Source organism: Macrobrachium rosenbergii, chromosome 49, assembly GCF_040412425.1.
Source record: "Macrobrachium rosenbergii isolate ZJJX-2024 chromosome 49, ASM4041242v1, whole genome shotgun sequence".
Taxonomy (NCBI): Eukaryota; Metazoa; Arthropoda; class Malacostraca; order Decapoda; family Palaemonidae; genus Macrobrachium; species Macrobrachium rosenbergii.
The window spans coordinates 13,009,115-13,026,614 of record NC_089789.1 but is presented as its reverse complement, the minus strand read 5'-3'; the positions used below and the strand labels follow the sequence as shown (position 1 = coordinate 13,026,614).

Genomic DNA, 17,500 nt, shown 5'->3' with positions numbered 1-17,500 from the left:
AAGTCAAATGAGTATTCATGACTGCATTTAAAACTGTATTACGGTTTTAGAGAGAGAGAGAGAGAGAGAGAATAAAGTTTTATATATATTCCTTATTCTAGTTTTCATTTATTATTTCTATATTTTATGCAACATTGTTCTATATTTTATGGAGAGAGCGAGAGAGAGAGACACACACACACTAGTTTTAGATATTTTCCTTATTCTACTTTTCATTTAATATTTGTTTTTCATACAACATTGTTCTCTATGTTATGGAGGGAGAGAGAAATTACAATTTTGGATAAATTCCTTATTCTGTTTTTCATTTAATATTTGTATTTTATGCCAAATTGCTTTACATTTGAGAGAGAGAGAGAGAGAGAGAGAGAGAGAGAGAGAGAGAGAGAGAGAAATGAGTTACTTTTTATGAAAGTTTTTAATTTAAAAGGCAAATTTTAAACCTATATTTTCATTAAATTTTATAAATTATGTAAAAAATAAACAATTATTTTAAATCAATATTATTTACTAACAAAATCTCGTTTTGTTTACAGGTTACAGAAAACAGTCAAGCTGAGAGACAAAGAAAGAGAAACAGAGAGAGGAAAAACAAATAAGAAATAATTCATAATGAAACTACATGACATCATATTTCAACTCTTGCTGTTAACTTTATACAGTGGAAAATGGGTAAGATACAGGTTGAAATAGATAGATGGATAGATAGATAGATAGATAGATAATTATAGTGTATATATAATATATATATATATATATATATATATATATATATATATATATATATATATATATATATATATATATATATATATATATATATATATATATTATCCTAGGCCTTATGAAATCCGAGCTAAAGTAAAGGAATTGTTCATCTATTTTTCCATATCATTCGTTAATTATCTATTAGATAAACATAATTACAATATACAGCAATTATGAAAGAGTCAATATAGTCCAAAAAAAGCATCATCCACAAAAAATACCACAAAAATCGTAATTGTGAAACGATCTTCAAGCATAGGGCGAATAGTATTTTTAGAAGAGTTAATGCATTAATGTGTTAAACATAGAAAACGGATGAGTTCATTAGACTATAGCAATTCTTTTAGAGCAGAGACTATTCCAGTTTTCTTTTGGACACTACTTCGTTTGGTTTTATGTCTTCATTGATATATAATCCTTTTTAGAACTGAGATTATATCATAATGCATGAATTATTTATTATATAATATTACTGAAGTGATGATATAATGTGTATAAGTATTTGTGTAGGCGATGCTTTCTCTCTCTTTGAGTAGGTCTATGGGTAATCATTTAAGGTCATAATTTTTGTGTATATCTTTATTGTATGATCAAGCAAATATCATTTATTATATACGGCTTATTAAGTGATGATAATGATATATAAACACTTGTTTAGTCAAATATTTTCGTCAAGATACTATTGAAGATTCCTAGTTCCTTTGGCTATTATCAATTCACAGTGCCCGTGCATCTGATATCTAACCCCGTCTCCTACGACGCTCCTGACTGGCCATTGATCAGCCAGTCACAGGGCTGGAAACTGGCCAGTCTGTTCCAGCCGTCACCGAGACAACATCTACGCTGCGGCCTCTCCTCATGAAATATGTCTTTCAAAAGTTATAACTTTCATTACACCTCAGGTTTACCCGAAGAAAAGTAGTGTTTCTCAATTTCATCACTAAACATCAAGCCAATGATTTAAGGATTATAATGATATATATGAATTATGTACGTCAGTAAACTTAATGCTAAAATATGTACAGTATAGTGAAATAAACATGAAATTTTTAATGTAAAATATACTTTCATTCCTTACATGGCATCGCAGTGCATTTATCATTTATCGTCTTGTGTTTCATACAATATCGTAGCTTAAATGTCATGGGTGACAATGCTACCACAAAATTATAGGTAGGGCTATCAATATAAAAATAACAAGCAAAAGATTAAGAATATTAAAATGAGTGGGGATGCGCGCAGACAATAGCCTCATGTTTATTTCACTATACATATATTAGCATCAAGTTTACTGAAGTGCATAATTCATATATCATTATAATCCTTAAATCATTGGCTTGACGATGTTTAATGATGAAACTGAGAAACACTACTTTTCTTCAGGTAAAACTGAGGTGTAATGAAAGTTATAACTTCTAAAAAAAAGATATTTCATGAGGAGAGGTCGCAGCGTAGATGTTGTCTCGGTGACGGCTGGAACAGACTGTCCAGTTTCCACCCCCGTGACTGGCTGATCAATGGCCAATCAGGAGCGTCGTAGGAGACGGGGTTAGATACCAGATGGACGGGTGGTGTAAATTAACTTTTTTTTTTATAGGCCTATAGGTCATCGCTTAAGGTCATAATTTCGTCAACATCTCAGTGACTTTCTGCCGCTTTGCCTAGACTTATGGGTCATCAGTTAGGCCTACAGGCCATAGTGTGTGTGTGTGTGTGTGTGTATTTCATTCCTAATTGCCAAAAAAATATTTATATGTTTGACCATACTGGAAATACTAAGTAAGTAATATAATCAATGAAGCACTTATGGGTAAAAAGAATGAATAATAAAACTTCCCACAAAACCAGTGTCTAATCGACGCCATATTCGCAGAAGGGCCGTTGCGAAGTCGCCCAGGATAACATCGCTCTCCCCCAGGAGGAATCCCGCCAGTTCGTCCTTCCTGCCCCTGGAATACGGCACAGGCCTGGCCTAGGTGGGCTTTCTTCCGAGGGAGGGATAACAGAAGGAGGAGGAGGAAAGGGCACAGGAAAACAGCTGCAATCCTTCGGAGTGAATCCGAACTTTGGCGTTAATCTGCAACCGATTCAGACGCCTTCTGGTGAGAGAATTGTTGTGATTTCTTTTGGTCTAGGCCTATAATGTTCGTTTTTCACAAATCCCACTGTAAAAAGCTTTAAAGGCTTATTTATTTATTGATAGGCTGCATAGATTTGGCGAAAGATTTAACTGGTCTGGATGCCATCTGGTGAGAGCATTGTCATTCCTTTTTTTGCTATAGGCCTGTAATATTTTTATGAATCCTACAATAGAAAAGTTTAAAAGTTCGTTTATTATTTAACTTATCAATATTCTAGCACCAATATTCACCTATCTTGTGAGGAACAGTTATACATTCCTTGTCTTTAGGCCTATAATGTTTGTTTTTACAAACACTACTATTATCATTATTATATTACCCATATTCGCTGCTGGGAGAAAGTTAGCGGGGGATTGGTACGATACACGTACACATCGTTACCGGGGTCTAACCGATGTCAGGCAGGGCAGCCGATCGAGGCTACGGCCTACCCCAACACCAAATTAAAGTCCTTCAAAAAGAATTCATCGTGCTTACCCCATATAAAAATGGGAAAAAGCACGTTAAAACGAAGAAGATTCATTCTGTGCATTTCTTGGGGGACTTATTGATACTTTATATAGATCTGGCGACATACTTAGCCGATTTGGACGCCATCTGGTGAGGGAACTGTCGTTACTTTCTTTTGCTCTGGGCCTAAAATGTTTATTTTTACAAATCCTACGGCAGAAAACTTTAAACTTTATTGAGTTTTTCATTATTGTAAAACCTATATTAATTTGTTTCCTAGGAGAATTGTTGTGACTTGTTTCCTATAGGCCTATAATGTTCTTTTTTACGAATCGTACTGTAAAAAACTCGAAAAGTTCATTTAATTTTCACTTTTATTATTATTTTAGAACTTATATTTGTACTGAACATTTCTATGTGAAAATGGATTGGTGAGTTACATAGATCTGGCGACAGAATCTAGCCGAATCAAATGTCATCTGGCGATACGCGCGTTTGCTATAGGCCTAAAACATTCGTCTTTACAAATCCTGGTGTAGAAAGCTTTAAAAGTTCATTATTTCATTTTTTTGTCATTATTCTAGCATCTATATTCATTCAGTACATTTCTATGAAAATTTATAGATAGGTTATATATATAGACCTAGCGACAGAATTTAACCGAACCAGCCGCCATCTGTTGATATTTTCGTTTGCTATAGGCCTACAATGTTTGTCTTTGCAAATCCTACAACAGAAAGTTTTAGAAATTAATTTATTTTCTTCTTATATCGTATTCTAGCGCCTATATTCATCCTATACACTTCTATGAAAATTTATAGATAGGTTATATGGACCTTGTAACAGGATTTAACCGATCCAGAAGCCATCGGGTGAGAGAACCGTCATACTCTCTAGCTATAGGCGTATAATGTTTATTTTTACAAATCCTACTGTAGAAACCTTTAAAAGTTCATTTGTTTTTGCGCTTTCATCATTATTCTAGCACCTGTGTCCCTTCTATACATTTCTGGGGAAATTCATAGATAATTTATACAGAATTTGCAACAAATGTAACTGAACCAGACGTCATCTAGTGAGAGAACTATCATATTCTCTTTGTCATTGGCCTAAAAAGCTTCCTCTATATAAATTTTACTGTAGAAGGGTTTAAAAGTATTTATTTTTCAATGTTATCATTATTCTTGCATCTGTGTTCATTCTGTAACTATCTATGAACATTTATAGATATATATTATATAGATTTTACAACAAATACAACCGTATCAGAAACCATTTGGCGAGAGTATTATCATACTCTCATTAGCTATAGGTCTAAAACCTTCACCTTCACAAAATCCCTTTTAGAAAGCAACCTGTATTCATTAACCTCTTCTCCTGCAGCGGGAATCGTAGGGAACCTGCTTCCTCTACAGCCTGCAGTAGCTATGGCGCAGGTAGTGTCCTTAGATGTGGCTTGCCAAAGGGAACAGATGACGGTGCGTATCGTCTTCGACGGAGACTTCAACGGGCTTATGTATGCTAAGGTGAGATTTGGTTTTGCGTGTCTGTCGCTCTCTCTCTCTCTCTCTCTCTCTCTCTCTCTCTCTCTCTCTCTCTCTCTCTCTCTCTCTCTCTCTCAAGGCTTTCTTTGTCTTTGTACAGTTTCTCTCTCTCTCTCTCTCTCTCTCTCTCTCTCTCTCTCTCTCTCTCTTTGGGGTTTATTATAGTCTGTTGACTCAGTCCGTAAGGGTTTTCAGTTGAAGATCTCAAGAGAGAGAGAGAGAGAGAGAGAGAGAGAGAGAATGAATGAATGAAAGGAAAAAAGTAAGAGAGAAAGAGACAGAGAAATGAAGGAAAAAGAAAAGAAAGAAAGAACGAAAGAAAAAGAAAGAAAAAGAAAGAAGAAAGATAGAGAGGTAGAGAAAGAAAGACAAAGATTGAGGGAAAGAAATAAAAAAGAGAGAACATACTACTGTCTCTCCCATTTCCCAGGGAAAGAAGAGAAGAGAGAGAGAGAGAGAAAGAAAAAAGCTAAAAGAAAGGAAAAAAATACAAAGATATAGAGATAAAGAAAGATAGGGAGAAAAGAGAAAGAAAGAGAGAGAGAACGGAAGAAAGAAAGAAAGAACGAACGAAAGGCAGAGAGAGAGAGAGATAGAGAGAGGAAAAAAGAAGAAAGAAAGAGATAGAGAAATAGAGAAAGAAAGAGAAAAAGAAAGAGAAATAGAAAAGAAAATAAGAAATAAATAAAGAAAGAAGAGAAAGAAAGCACTGACCATCCCCTCCCCCCCTCTCCCCCCAAGGGCTTCTACGACCTGCAGCAGTGCCACTACGTCAAGTACGGGACGGGTGGGCGTGAATTCGAGTTCCTCGTAAGGGCGGGGTCCTGTGGCACCCAGTTCGTGGAGGTCCCTGGAACGCCGCCCTACCTGGAAAATATAGTCGTCATCCAGAACGAGCCTGGAATCCAGGAGGTATGGAATCTTGGAATGCTTTTGTTTTGTATTTTAGTTTTTATTTGTTAAGCAGATAGTAGCTTTTATTAAATAGCAACTTTGATTTTTCCTGTTGCTTATCAGATAATAGTAGCTTTTATTTTAACTTAATAGAGAACAGCAGCTTTTATTTTTTTCCTTATTACATTAGCAAATAGCAGCTTTTATATTTCATTATTACTTATTGGCAAATAGCAGCTTTTATTTGCCCTTATTACTTATTGGCAAATAACAGCTTTTATTTGTCCTTATTACTTATTGGCAAAGAAGCTTTCATTTGTCATTATTACTTACTGGCATATAGCGGCTTTTATTTGCCCTTATTACTTATTGGCAAATAACATCTTTAATTTTTCATTATTACTTATTGGCAAATAGCAGCTTTTATTTTTCATCGTTACTTATTGGCAAATAGCAGCTTTTATTTTTCATCGTTACTTATTGGCAAATAGCAGCTTTTATTTTTCTTTACTACTTAATTGAAAATAGCAACCTTATTTTTCTTTATTACCTGTTGGTAAATAGCAGCTTTTATTTTTACTTCTTAAGTTATCAGGTAGTGGCAGTTTTTGATTTCCCATGTTGTGGAGTGCTTTTGTTTTTGGCTTTTGTTTGTTTTTGATTGTTGATTTATTGGTAAATAAAAGGTTTTGTTTTTTATTATGAGCCAATAGCAGCTTTTATTTTTCATCATTATTCATTAGTAAATAGTAGCTATTATTAGATAAGCAGCTTTTATTTTTCCTTATTACTTATTAGCCAATGGCAGCTTGAAGTTTTACTTACTAGATAATAGCAGCTTTTAGTTCTACTTATGACTTGTTGTACTTGTTGGCAAATAGTAGCTTTAATTCAGTAACTGCTTTTATTTTTCCTTATTATTTATCGGCTTTTAAAAATTATTCCTTATTACCAGAATATAGCAGGTTCTTTATTCTTCATTATGTATTGGTAAATAGAAACAAATAGCTGCATTCATTAGATAGATGCTTCATTTTCATTATTAGTTTATTGGCAAATAGCACCTTTTATTTTTCATTATTACTTTTCAGATAATAGCAGCTTTTATTTTTATTTATTAACTTATCGGTAAATAGCAAATTTTAGTTTTACTTGTATTCATTGGTAGACAGCAGCTTTTATTTTTCATTATCACTTATTGGCAAACAGCAGCTTTTATTTTTCATTATCACTTATTGGCAAATAACTGCTTTTATTTTTCATTATTGCTTATTAGAAAATAGCTGCTTTTATTTTTCATTATTGCTTATTAGAAAATAATGGCTTTTATTTTTCATTATTACTTAGAAAATAGCAGCTTTTATTTTTCATTATTACTTATTGGAAAATAGCAGCTTTATTTCTCATTATTAACTTATTGGCAAATAGCAGCATTGTTTTTCCTTATCAATTATTAACAGATAGCGGCATTTATTTTTCCTTATTACTTATCAGATGATGCTTTTGTGTTTGGCGTTTATTTATTTGCGCTTATTGATTTATTGACAGATGGTTGCTTTTATTTTTCTTTATTATTTATTGGCAAATAGCAGCTTTTATTTTTCCTTATCATTTGTTGGGAAATATAAGCAAATAGCACCTTCTGTTAAATAGCAGATTTCATTTTTCCTTATTTTTCGGCAAATAGATATATATAATTATATATATATATATATATATATATATATATATATATATATATATATATATATATATATATATATATATATATATATATATATATATATATATATATATTATATATATATATATATTATACATACATATATATATGTATATATACATACATACATACACAAAATTCCTAATGAATGCAAGTTATTCCAAAGATACAGTAACTTCGACACTAAACTGTATCAGTGGCTTAACATTTTCGATACTGTAAACAAAAGTAAATCACGCCGACTTCCACTTACCAAATCCTTCAACACCTCCGCCCCCCTTCCCCGCCCATCCTCAAAGGTCTGGGACACCGCCCGCGGCGTCAGGTGCGTCTTCGACGCAGCCAGGGAAGGCTCCTCCAGCCAGCACGTCAGCGCCGCCCTCAACGTCGCCATGTTGGATCAGAAGGTGGTGACCTTCGCTGCCGACACAAAGGGCTCCGCCTCCCTCGATGTTCAGGTGAGGAATCCATAGGTGGTTCTCGTATTCGGTGCGAGGATACGGGTGTACTTGTTTTTATTTTAGGCTTCTGAAGTTATCTTTAGGCCTTTTAACTGACTTCTAAGCTTCTAGACTTATTTTTTAAGCGTTTAAACTTATTTCTAAGATATTTCTAAGTTTAGGAAGTTATTTTTCAGCTTCTAATTTTGTTTTCAAGCTTGGAAACTTATTTTCAAGCTTCGAAGCTGATTTTAGGCTTCTAAACTTATTTCTAAGCTTCAAAACTTATTTTTAAGCATAAAAATTATTTCTAAGCTTCAAAACGTATTTTGTAAGCTTCGAACCTTTTTTTTTCTAAGCTTCTAAACTTATTTTTAAGTTTAAAAATTAATTTTTATTAAAATTATCAGGTTATTATTATAAATTAAAAGTCCTTAAATTATTATTATTATTATTACAAAAATGGGAATAAAAGCACGTTAAAAGAAAAGAAGATTATTATTATTATTATTATTATTATTATTATTATTATTATTACTACTTTTAAGATTATTATTATTATTTTTATTATTATTATTATTATTATTATTCTTATTATTAAACAAATTACATATTATTACCTTTTTTTATCTCTTCTTCGTCAGGTGGGTCGCGGGCCCTTCGCCCCGTCGGCCTCCGGAATGGTCAAGATAGGAGAGCTGATGACTATGGTCGTAGCTGTGGAAGGACCTGCCAACGTCGACGTCTTCGTCAGGGAGTGCATAGCTCACGACGGCACGAAGAGAGATCCTTATCAGCTGACTGATCAGGTATAAGAGAGAGAGAGAGATCTGAAATCTTTGGGATTACCTAGGTGTTACTCTGTCCTTGTCTCACATGAGTATACAGAGAGAGAGAGAGAGGAAAAAGGATAAGGAATGAGAGGGAAAGACACAGAGAGACAATGAAAGAGATAAATAAATAAAGAGAGAGAGTGGGGAGGGAGGTGGAGAGAGAAACATAGAGAGAGATAGAGAGAGAGAGGTTGATGGAGAGACATAAAGAGAGAAAGGGATAGAGGGAGAGGGAAAAATTTAGAGAGAAATAAAGACAGGGAGAGAAATAAATAAAGACAGAAAGAGAAGACTGTGAGAGAGAGAGAGAGAGACAAAGAAGGATAGAGCGAGGATAGAGAGAGAGGGAGAGACATAAAGAGAGAAAGGGAGAGTGGGAGAGGGAGAGCGAAAATTTAGACACAAAGAGGAGAGAGATAAATAAGGACGGAAAGAGAGAGATAGGTGGGGAGAGGGGAGGAAGAGGCATAAAGGGCGAGGAGAGACAGAGATGGGGGAAGGAGGGAGAAACGTAAAGAGAGGGAAACATGAAGAAAAAATGGGGAGAAAGGGAGATGGAAACATGGGTAGTCTTTAACCATCCTTTTGTTTACATTCCTTTTGACTCTCATTTGTTCCAGTAATGCAGTTAGACCCTAAATTCCGTTCAGGTTCATGACAGTCTTTAACTCTTCTTTGTTTACATTCCTTTGATACTGTTCTATTCCAGTAATGCAGGTAGACCCTAAAATTCCAGCTCAGATCATGCAGTCTTTAACTCTTCTTTGTTTACATTCCTTTTGGTACTCTCCTGTTCCAATAATGCAGGTAGACCCATAATTCCAGCTCAGGTAGTGACAGTCTTCAAATTCCTTTGTTTACATTCCTTTTTGCACTCTTCTGTTCCAATAATACAGGTAGACCCAAATTTCCGGCTCAGGTAGTGGCAGTCTTCAACTTCCTTTGTTTAAATTCGTTTTTGCACTTTTCTGTTCCAATAATATAGGTAGACCCCAAATTCCAGTTCCGGGCACTTTTCTGTTCCAGTGATACAGGCAGACCCAATATTCCAGCTTAGGTGGTCCTTTTTTGTTCCAGTAATACAAGTAGACCAAAGTTTCCAGCTCAGGTGTTGGCAGTCTTTAATTTCCTTTGTTTACATTCCTTTTTTCAGAATGGGTGTGTTCTGGGCAACAAGAAGAAGGTCCTGGGCTCTTGGCAGAAGACCCGTGAGACTGGGAGTACCCAGATACCCGTCGTGGCCTATGCCCATTTCCAGGTAAGCTTTTATACCTGTCTCATAATTAACCAGTGGGGTTTATTTCAGGCAGTCGACCCAGAAGTCTCAGTAGGTGGTTACTTTTTTTTGCAGGGCCAGAAATCTAAGGAGCCGTTCCAAAGGCATATCTTGACTACTACTACTAGTGCTATTCTGAGAAAAGATAACAAATTGGTATTTATTTACTAATGTATGTTCCCTCTTGAATCATAACAAAGCTATTTCTTGAAATAAGCACGATGAAATAAACTTTAATATATTTTACTTAAACAGGTTGTGAAATATTCTGAGTAGATAGGTCCTGAGATGCCAATTTCATTTGGCAATCATTAAAGAAAAAAAAAGAGACTGGGAATGAATCAGACCTGGGATCTTTCTATCTTCAAGCAAATGTGTTGCCCATTAAATCCAAGGTTTATAGTGTATATATATATTTATACCTGTCTCATATATATAATAATATATAAAGGTATATATATTATTATATGAGGGAATATACAGTGTTTGTAGACAATAATCTTTTTATTCATTTTGCAAATGTTGGTATTAATGGTTTCACAAATATGCTTTCCATTCATCATTATTCATCCTGAAAAACAAAAATCATCGCCAGAATATATATATATATATATATATATATATATATATATATATATACTACTAATATTATCTCTTATTCATTTTGCAACTCTTGTTATAACATTGAATATCAATCATTATTTACCTTGAAAAAGCCAAATCTTCAAATCTTCATTTTCCACCTTGCAGATATTAATATTTTATTAATTTTTCACCTGTTGTTATAAATGCAGTTCATAACCCCATCATTCACAGACAAACTCTTTATTCGTCATTATTCATCCTGAAAAAACCAAATCGTCATTTCTTAATTTTTAATCCTCCTAACATAACATCTTTTTTCCAGGCCTTCAAATTCCCCGACAAAACTGACGTTTACATCGAGTGTGAGGTCGACCTTTGTAGCAACGCATGCCCCGTCTGCCCTGAGGATGGAGGGGTATGTTACTATAAGTCAGGTGATGCCCAGAAAGTTGGATTGGGGTGATCCTACTCTAGTTATGGCTGGGGGTGATTCTACTTTAGTTATGGCTGGGGGTGATTCTACTAAAGGCTGGCAATGATTCTATTCTAGTTATGGCTGGGGATGATTCTACTCTAATCATGGATGGGGGTGATTCTACTCTAGTTATGGCTGGGGATGATTCTACGCAAGGTATGGCTGGGGATGATTCTACTCTAGTTATGGCTGAGGCATTCTGCTCCAGTTATGGCTGGGGGTGATTCTAATCTAGTTATGGCTTGGGGTGATTCTACTCAAGTTAAGGCTGGGGTTGATTCTTCTCTAGTTATGATGGGGGGATTCACTCTTGTGACTGGGGATGATTCTACTCAAGTAAAGGCTGGGGGGTGATTCTACTCTAGTTATGGCTTGGGATGATTCTAATCTAGTTATGGCTTGCGGTGATTCTACTCAAGTTAAGGCTGGGGGTGATTCTACTCTAGTTATGACGGGGTGATTCACTCTTGTGACTGGGGATGATTCTACTCAAGTAAAGCTGGGGGTGATTCTACTCTAGTTCTCTTTCTTGTACCCTCTGTTGGTTCTGGAACTATTCTAGTTCATATCTCCATCGTCTGTTTGTCATGTAAAGCTTCCTAATTCCTCTAGGTGGTCCTTGTAACACCCATCAGGCTGCCTCCTCCCATATTCATAAGACATTTTATTCCTTCACCATCCAGGCTTTGGAATTTTTCATCCTGCTTCTGTGTTCCCTTAATATCATAATTTTTTGTTTCGCTTATTTACAAGTTATTTTTTTCGATTTGTTTAACAGTATTACAAAAAAGTTATATTTGGATTTTAATGAGACTTTAACCAGAGGTGACCCTCGTCAGTAGCAACAAGTAACCTGAAATTGGGAGAGATAGGAATGCACCTATGTAACTTTAGGGGAGAAGAATCCTTCTTGGGATTGGATTGCACAGCCTTGGTGTAGGTATGAAGTTTGAGGTTTTCGGGTTCTAAATGCTCTGTTAAGGGAAGCAGCACACAAACATATATATATATATATATATATATATATATATATATATATATATATATATATATATATATATCTATATATATATATATATATATATATATATATATATATCTATATATATATATATATATATATATATATATATATATATATATATATATCCTTTTACCATTTCTCAATTTCTGGGTCCCACTGTGATACGACGCTTTTGGTAAACTGTACTGGGACCTTTGTGGCAATTTGAAATATCAGTCTACTGAACAGACACTGTTTTGCGGTTATTTGGAATATACAATCTTCTGAATATTCCCTGTTTTTTATCTATTTAAAACATACAATCTTCTGAATAGGCAGTGTTGTCTGGTTATTTGTAAAATATTAAGTCTACCGAACAGACACTGTTTTATATTCATAATACACATTTTTCTGAAACCGGCACTGTTTTGTGGTTTTTTAGAATATTAGTCTACTGAATAAACACTATATTGTAGTTATTTAGAATACATAGTCTACTGAATAGACGCTGTTTTGTGGTTAATGGGAATGGTCAGTCTATTGAACAAACAGTTATGTCAGCCGTACTTGCATTACTTAGAAAAGTGATTGATTAATTATCGTTTGTTCAGATTCTATAACGAAAATGGAAAGCTATTGGTGTCGAAGTTGCTCAAATTAATCTTAGTTTCATATTTACTTATCTTGAGATTAAAACCGAAACGATAACGTTTCTTATTAAAACATCAACGTCAGTTATTCTGAATAATTTATGGTAAAATTTCGTTCCATAATAATAATAATAATAATAATAATTCTATCCAACCAGGCTGGCAGAAAGCGTCGAGCGGTCCCAGTACAGAAAGATAGTTCAGAAGACAAAATCGGAACTTTGGAGGAAGCTGCTGATGAAGCAGAGGCTTTGCTTTACGGAAGGGCGTCCCCCTCATCCTCGTCCACCTCCTCCAGCAGCAGTGGCACCAGAAGGAACAGCATAAGCGACGAAAACGACAAAAATAAGTCGAGCGCCGAAGCTGCTGTCAAATTGGCCAGGCGTCTGAGAGTCATTTCTCCAGAAGATTATTCAATAGTGAAAGACTCTCCTATTACTTTGGTCACGAGTAAGTTATGGACGATTCACTCATTTATTTAACTTCTTTGTTAACTTTTCAACTTCTTTTTAACTTCAAGTTATCTGTTAAGTAGTAGAAATGTACCAATAGTAATTCTACTTATTTATATAATTTCTTTTTTAACTTTTCCAGCTATTTGTTAAGTATATAAATGTGTCAGTGGTGATTTTACCTATTTACTTTTGGAATTTCTGTTTTGTTGATCTAATTCGAATTCTGGGTTAGGTGGTTTGATAACTGAAGTACTTATAGGTAGCACTATTCCCGGTGAGCTATTCAATATAGTAAGTGTGTGTATATAAATGTATATATATACATACATATATATATATATATATATATATATACATATATATATATGTATATATATATATACTGTATATATATATATATATAAATATATATATATATATATATATATATATATATATATACATATATATATATATATATATATATATATATATATATATATATATATATATAAATTTCTGACTCATCAGGATAGGTCTCTAGGTGGAAAGTATGTTACCCACTATACAAGTCTAAAAGAAGTTGGAACCTAGACAACTGTATAAATTACCTGGGCAAGCTAACTGCTTGCATACCATAGTTTTATCAATCCCGACTCAGCAATACCCAATAGACAACATTTGTATATTATATTTAGTTATGCCCAGGTAATTCTTGGGTGCAGTTGCTATCAGGTTCCAACTTCTATTTAGACTTGTATGGCCCAGTATATATATATATCCACCTGAGAGACCTGGGTTCGATCCCTGATATAGTCATAAATTTATTTCTGTTAAATTGTGTGTTGATGAACAATATAATACATAAAATATATTATTATCAATTTTATAAGTTATAGATACATTTAATCATATATTATATACATTTATATATAAAATGTATATTATAAAATTTATAGAATATATATAATATTAAATTATAATATAATACTTTAAATACATTATTATCAATTTTATAAGTTCCAGAGGTATTTAATCAAATTATAGAAATCAAATCTTAGTATTAAATCTATTGAGTTTTAGCATAAAACGCTAAGATTAATTTTGTAGAACAGTTAGGGAAATGATAACAGAACGTAATAGAATTCCCTTAATGATAACAGAACGTATAGAATTCCCCAACTCACACAACGATGCAAAGAAGGATTATCATAAAATTCTAAAATTAAATCGGTGAAAAAATATTGTTGTAAGTTGATACCGTCATTTAACAACGACAACATTCCTGATATAAAAAACATAGCATTAAATAAAAACCTTTTTTTTATTCTGTTACAAATAAAAATATATTTGTGATAGGTTCGTTTGAAAATACAAATATTGCCGCTAGCTACCAATGGGACTCTGTGTTTGATATTTATATACTGTCAAAATGAAAGTAAAGCATTCCTGTATTCCGGGGATACAATTTTCAAGTAAAATCATTTGGTTGTAAAGCGCACATTGTGGGTTTATATATATATATATATATATATATATATATATATATATATATATATATATATATATATATATATATATATTATATATATATATATATATATATAGTTGTACAGATATATACACACACACACATATATATATATATATATATATATATATATATATATATATATATATATATATATATATATATATATATATATATATATATATATATATATATATATATATATATATGTGTGTGTGTGTGTGTGTGTGTGTATAGGGAGGGAGAGTGTCTTGGTAAATCTGTACAAAGATAGAGACAGCCTGCAGAGAGAGAGAGACTGAGATAGAGAGAGCCTGCTTAATTTTTCCGCCTGATATCTTCATTACCTCTTCTTCTTCTTCCTCCTCAAAACCTCAGAAGAATCCGGCCCCAGAGACGCCGACGGGATGTGCATGAGCGTGGCTGAATTCGTGGCCGGACTTGTCGTCATGTTCGTCATCTTAGTCCTGTCGTCCGTCGTAACGGCCATCCTCTGCATCCGGATCCGGACCATTCCGTCCACGGCGTCTACGTACCCGCCGGATTCCTCCTTCCACGCCTTCAGCACCGTATCCGGCAAGACTTTGTGAGGCGGGTTTCAGAAAATTTAAAAAAGGGTCTTTTTTCTATATTTTTGTAGTGTGGACGAGGCAGGGGGTAGAGAGCCATCTTTGTTTGTTAAGGGTTGGGGGGTTGTTGGAGGGAGTTGGGGATAGTGGTGATACTTGGAGGCGTTCGTTTTAATAACTGATAATAATAATCAAATCAGACCAGCTCATCAGAAACTCTACATAAATAACTATACATCTTTAACTGCTACTTCAGCTTAGCTGGGGGCTAAATCTTGTTGTGAAACGAGAGCTAATTGATTGCACTTATTGCATCATAACTGAAGATTAACAACACTCGTGTCAATTCTGCTGGTTTTACGTCGATCCAGGATAGATTTTAGCAAACGTTCACCACTATTGCTTACTCAAAAGGAAAAACAACTTAGAGAAAATGTTGTTTCATCTAAATTTCAATCTAAACATCTCAAGATGTTATGGGAAACTGATTACACTTCTTGAGAAAAATCGGGACTGCTCCGTGCAACTCGGTTGATCATCTGAGATATAAAACCTACATTTCGTCCTAAATGAACGCCACTTGTATACAAGAGTGAAAGGGTTGATAAGCGCAGTATCTAATGGTCATATTAAAGAAATTGAAAATCCTTCAGGAGATAATTGATATACAGCTCTATGCACCTTGGTTGATACTCTGAGAGTTAAAACTTACATTTTATCCCAAATGAACGCCACCTGTAAACAAAAATGAAAGGGTTAATAAGCACAGCATCCGATGGTCATATCACAGGAAATTGATAATCTGAGATATAAATCTTGCATTTTGTCCCAAATGAACGCCGCCTGTGAACAAAGATGAAAGGTTGGTAGATCTAAGTAGTAGCTCCGCGACGGCGATTTCCTTCTAACTTGATTTTTTCTACAGTTTTTTGGTTGCTAATTATGGATTTACCTTCAATTTTTTTGTCGCACGAATGTAATTAACGTGTAATTAACCCCTGAAGTCCAATACGCGATCTTCACAAGACAGAGCACGGGTACGTCTGTTTGGAACGGTTATATCCCGTCCGGCAAGTGCAATCAACTTGTTAACGTATGGGTACCGGTTCAGCCTCCCCCCCCCGCCCCCGCCTGGCTAGTACTAAACACGGCAAAGGACAATCCCTTGGCCGACAACAAACAAATGCACCGCCAGTATCAGAAGCCCTCAAAGTGTAGAAAAAACCAGTTTCCAGGGTAAAAGCAGGCGCGGAGCTAATGCTTAGAATTACCGAAAGGTTTAAGAAAAAAATTATCTGATGGTCTTAACTGTGTCATATTATTTTTATATGGTTGTTACGTATCTTGTTATCCATTGCTTCTTGCAAGCTATTTTTTAATTTTATTTTTATGATCCTTGTTTTATATATTTTTTCGTTTTTAGTTTTAGGATTCTTACTATGACAGGAAAGCCCTCTTCTTTAAGAAGGCTGTGTCCTTCCATAGTGTTGTTGATAACGGTTGTTTATTTTTGTACCTAGTAGAAAATGCTAGCAATGTGGTTTCTAGTCGAAATGCTATTATGCTTTTTTTAATATAGGTTTATCTCGTTTTAATCCATTTTTATAGGTTCATCTTATTTTATTTTATCTCTGCCGAATTGTATTGATAAATGGAGAGAGAGAGAGATTTCTAAATGTTAGTAACTGAGTTTTTGCAAAATAATAGAAGTTGTTTGGTATATTCTTAATAAATGGAGAGAGAAAGAGAGAGAGGGAGGTTTTTAAATGTTAGCAACTGAGGTTTTACAAAATAATAGAAGTTGTTTTGTATGTTCGTAAGTGATGAATGGAGAGAGAGAGAGAGAGAGAGAGAGATTTAAATGCTATGCTTGTTTTGTTTATTAGTAAGTTGATGATATATTTTTATCTGTGTGGTGACATTTTTTTATTATTATTTGTATTTAACGGAGTTATTTGTTAAAGAGTGATGTAATATATGTAGATTTATTGTCCGTGTGTAAGGAATTGAACTGTAATATTTTCGTATGTATATATATATATATATATATATATATATATATATATATATATATATATATGTATATATATATGTATATATATATATATATATACATATATATATATATATATATATATATATATATATATATATATATATATATATATATATATATATATATAT

General features: G+C 33.8%; 1 protein-coding gene across 2 annotated transcripts in view; it reads left to right on the top strand.

The window, feature by feature from the left end:
- Window positions 1-16,206, top strand: part of LOC136832097 (uncharacterized) — a 40,520-nt gene extending 24,314 nt beyond the window's left edge. The window contains exons 2-11 of one of the 2 annotated variants that reach the window (XM_067092747.1): window positions 537-672; window positions 2,642-2,870; window positions 4,743-4,885; window positions 5,645-5,815; window positions 7,820-7,978; window positions 8,605-8,769; window positions 9,947-10,051; window positions 10,977-11,069; window positions 12,941-13,232; window positions 15,129-16,206. In XM_067092747.1, coding sequence (XP_066948848.1) covers window positions 613-672; window positions 2,642-2,870; window positions 4,743-4,885; window positions 5,645-5,815; window positions 7,820-7,978; window positions 8,605-8,769; window positions 9,947-10,051; window positions 10,977-11,069; window positions 12,941-13,232; window positions 15,129-15,337 — 1,626 coding nt within the window. In that variant the 5' untranslated portion in view covers window positions 537-612 and the 3' untranslated portion in view covers window positions 15,338-16,206. Of the gene's footprint in view, window positions 1-536; window positions 673-2,641; window positions 2,871-4,742; window positions 4,886-5,644; window positions 5,816-7,819; window positions 7,979-8,604; window positions 8,770-9,946; window positions 10,052-10,976; window positions 11,070-12,940; window positions 13,233-15,125 lie in introns of both variants that reach the window. The other variant, XM_067092746.1, reaches the window with a different exon arrangement.
- The last annotated feature ends 1,294 nt before the right edge of the window (window positions 16,207-17,500 follow it).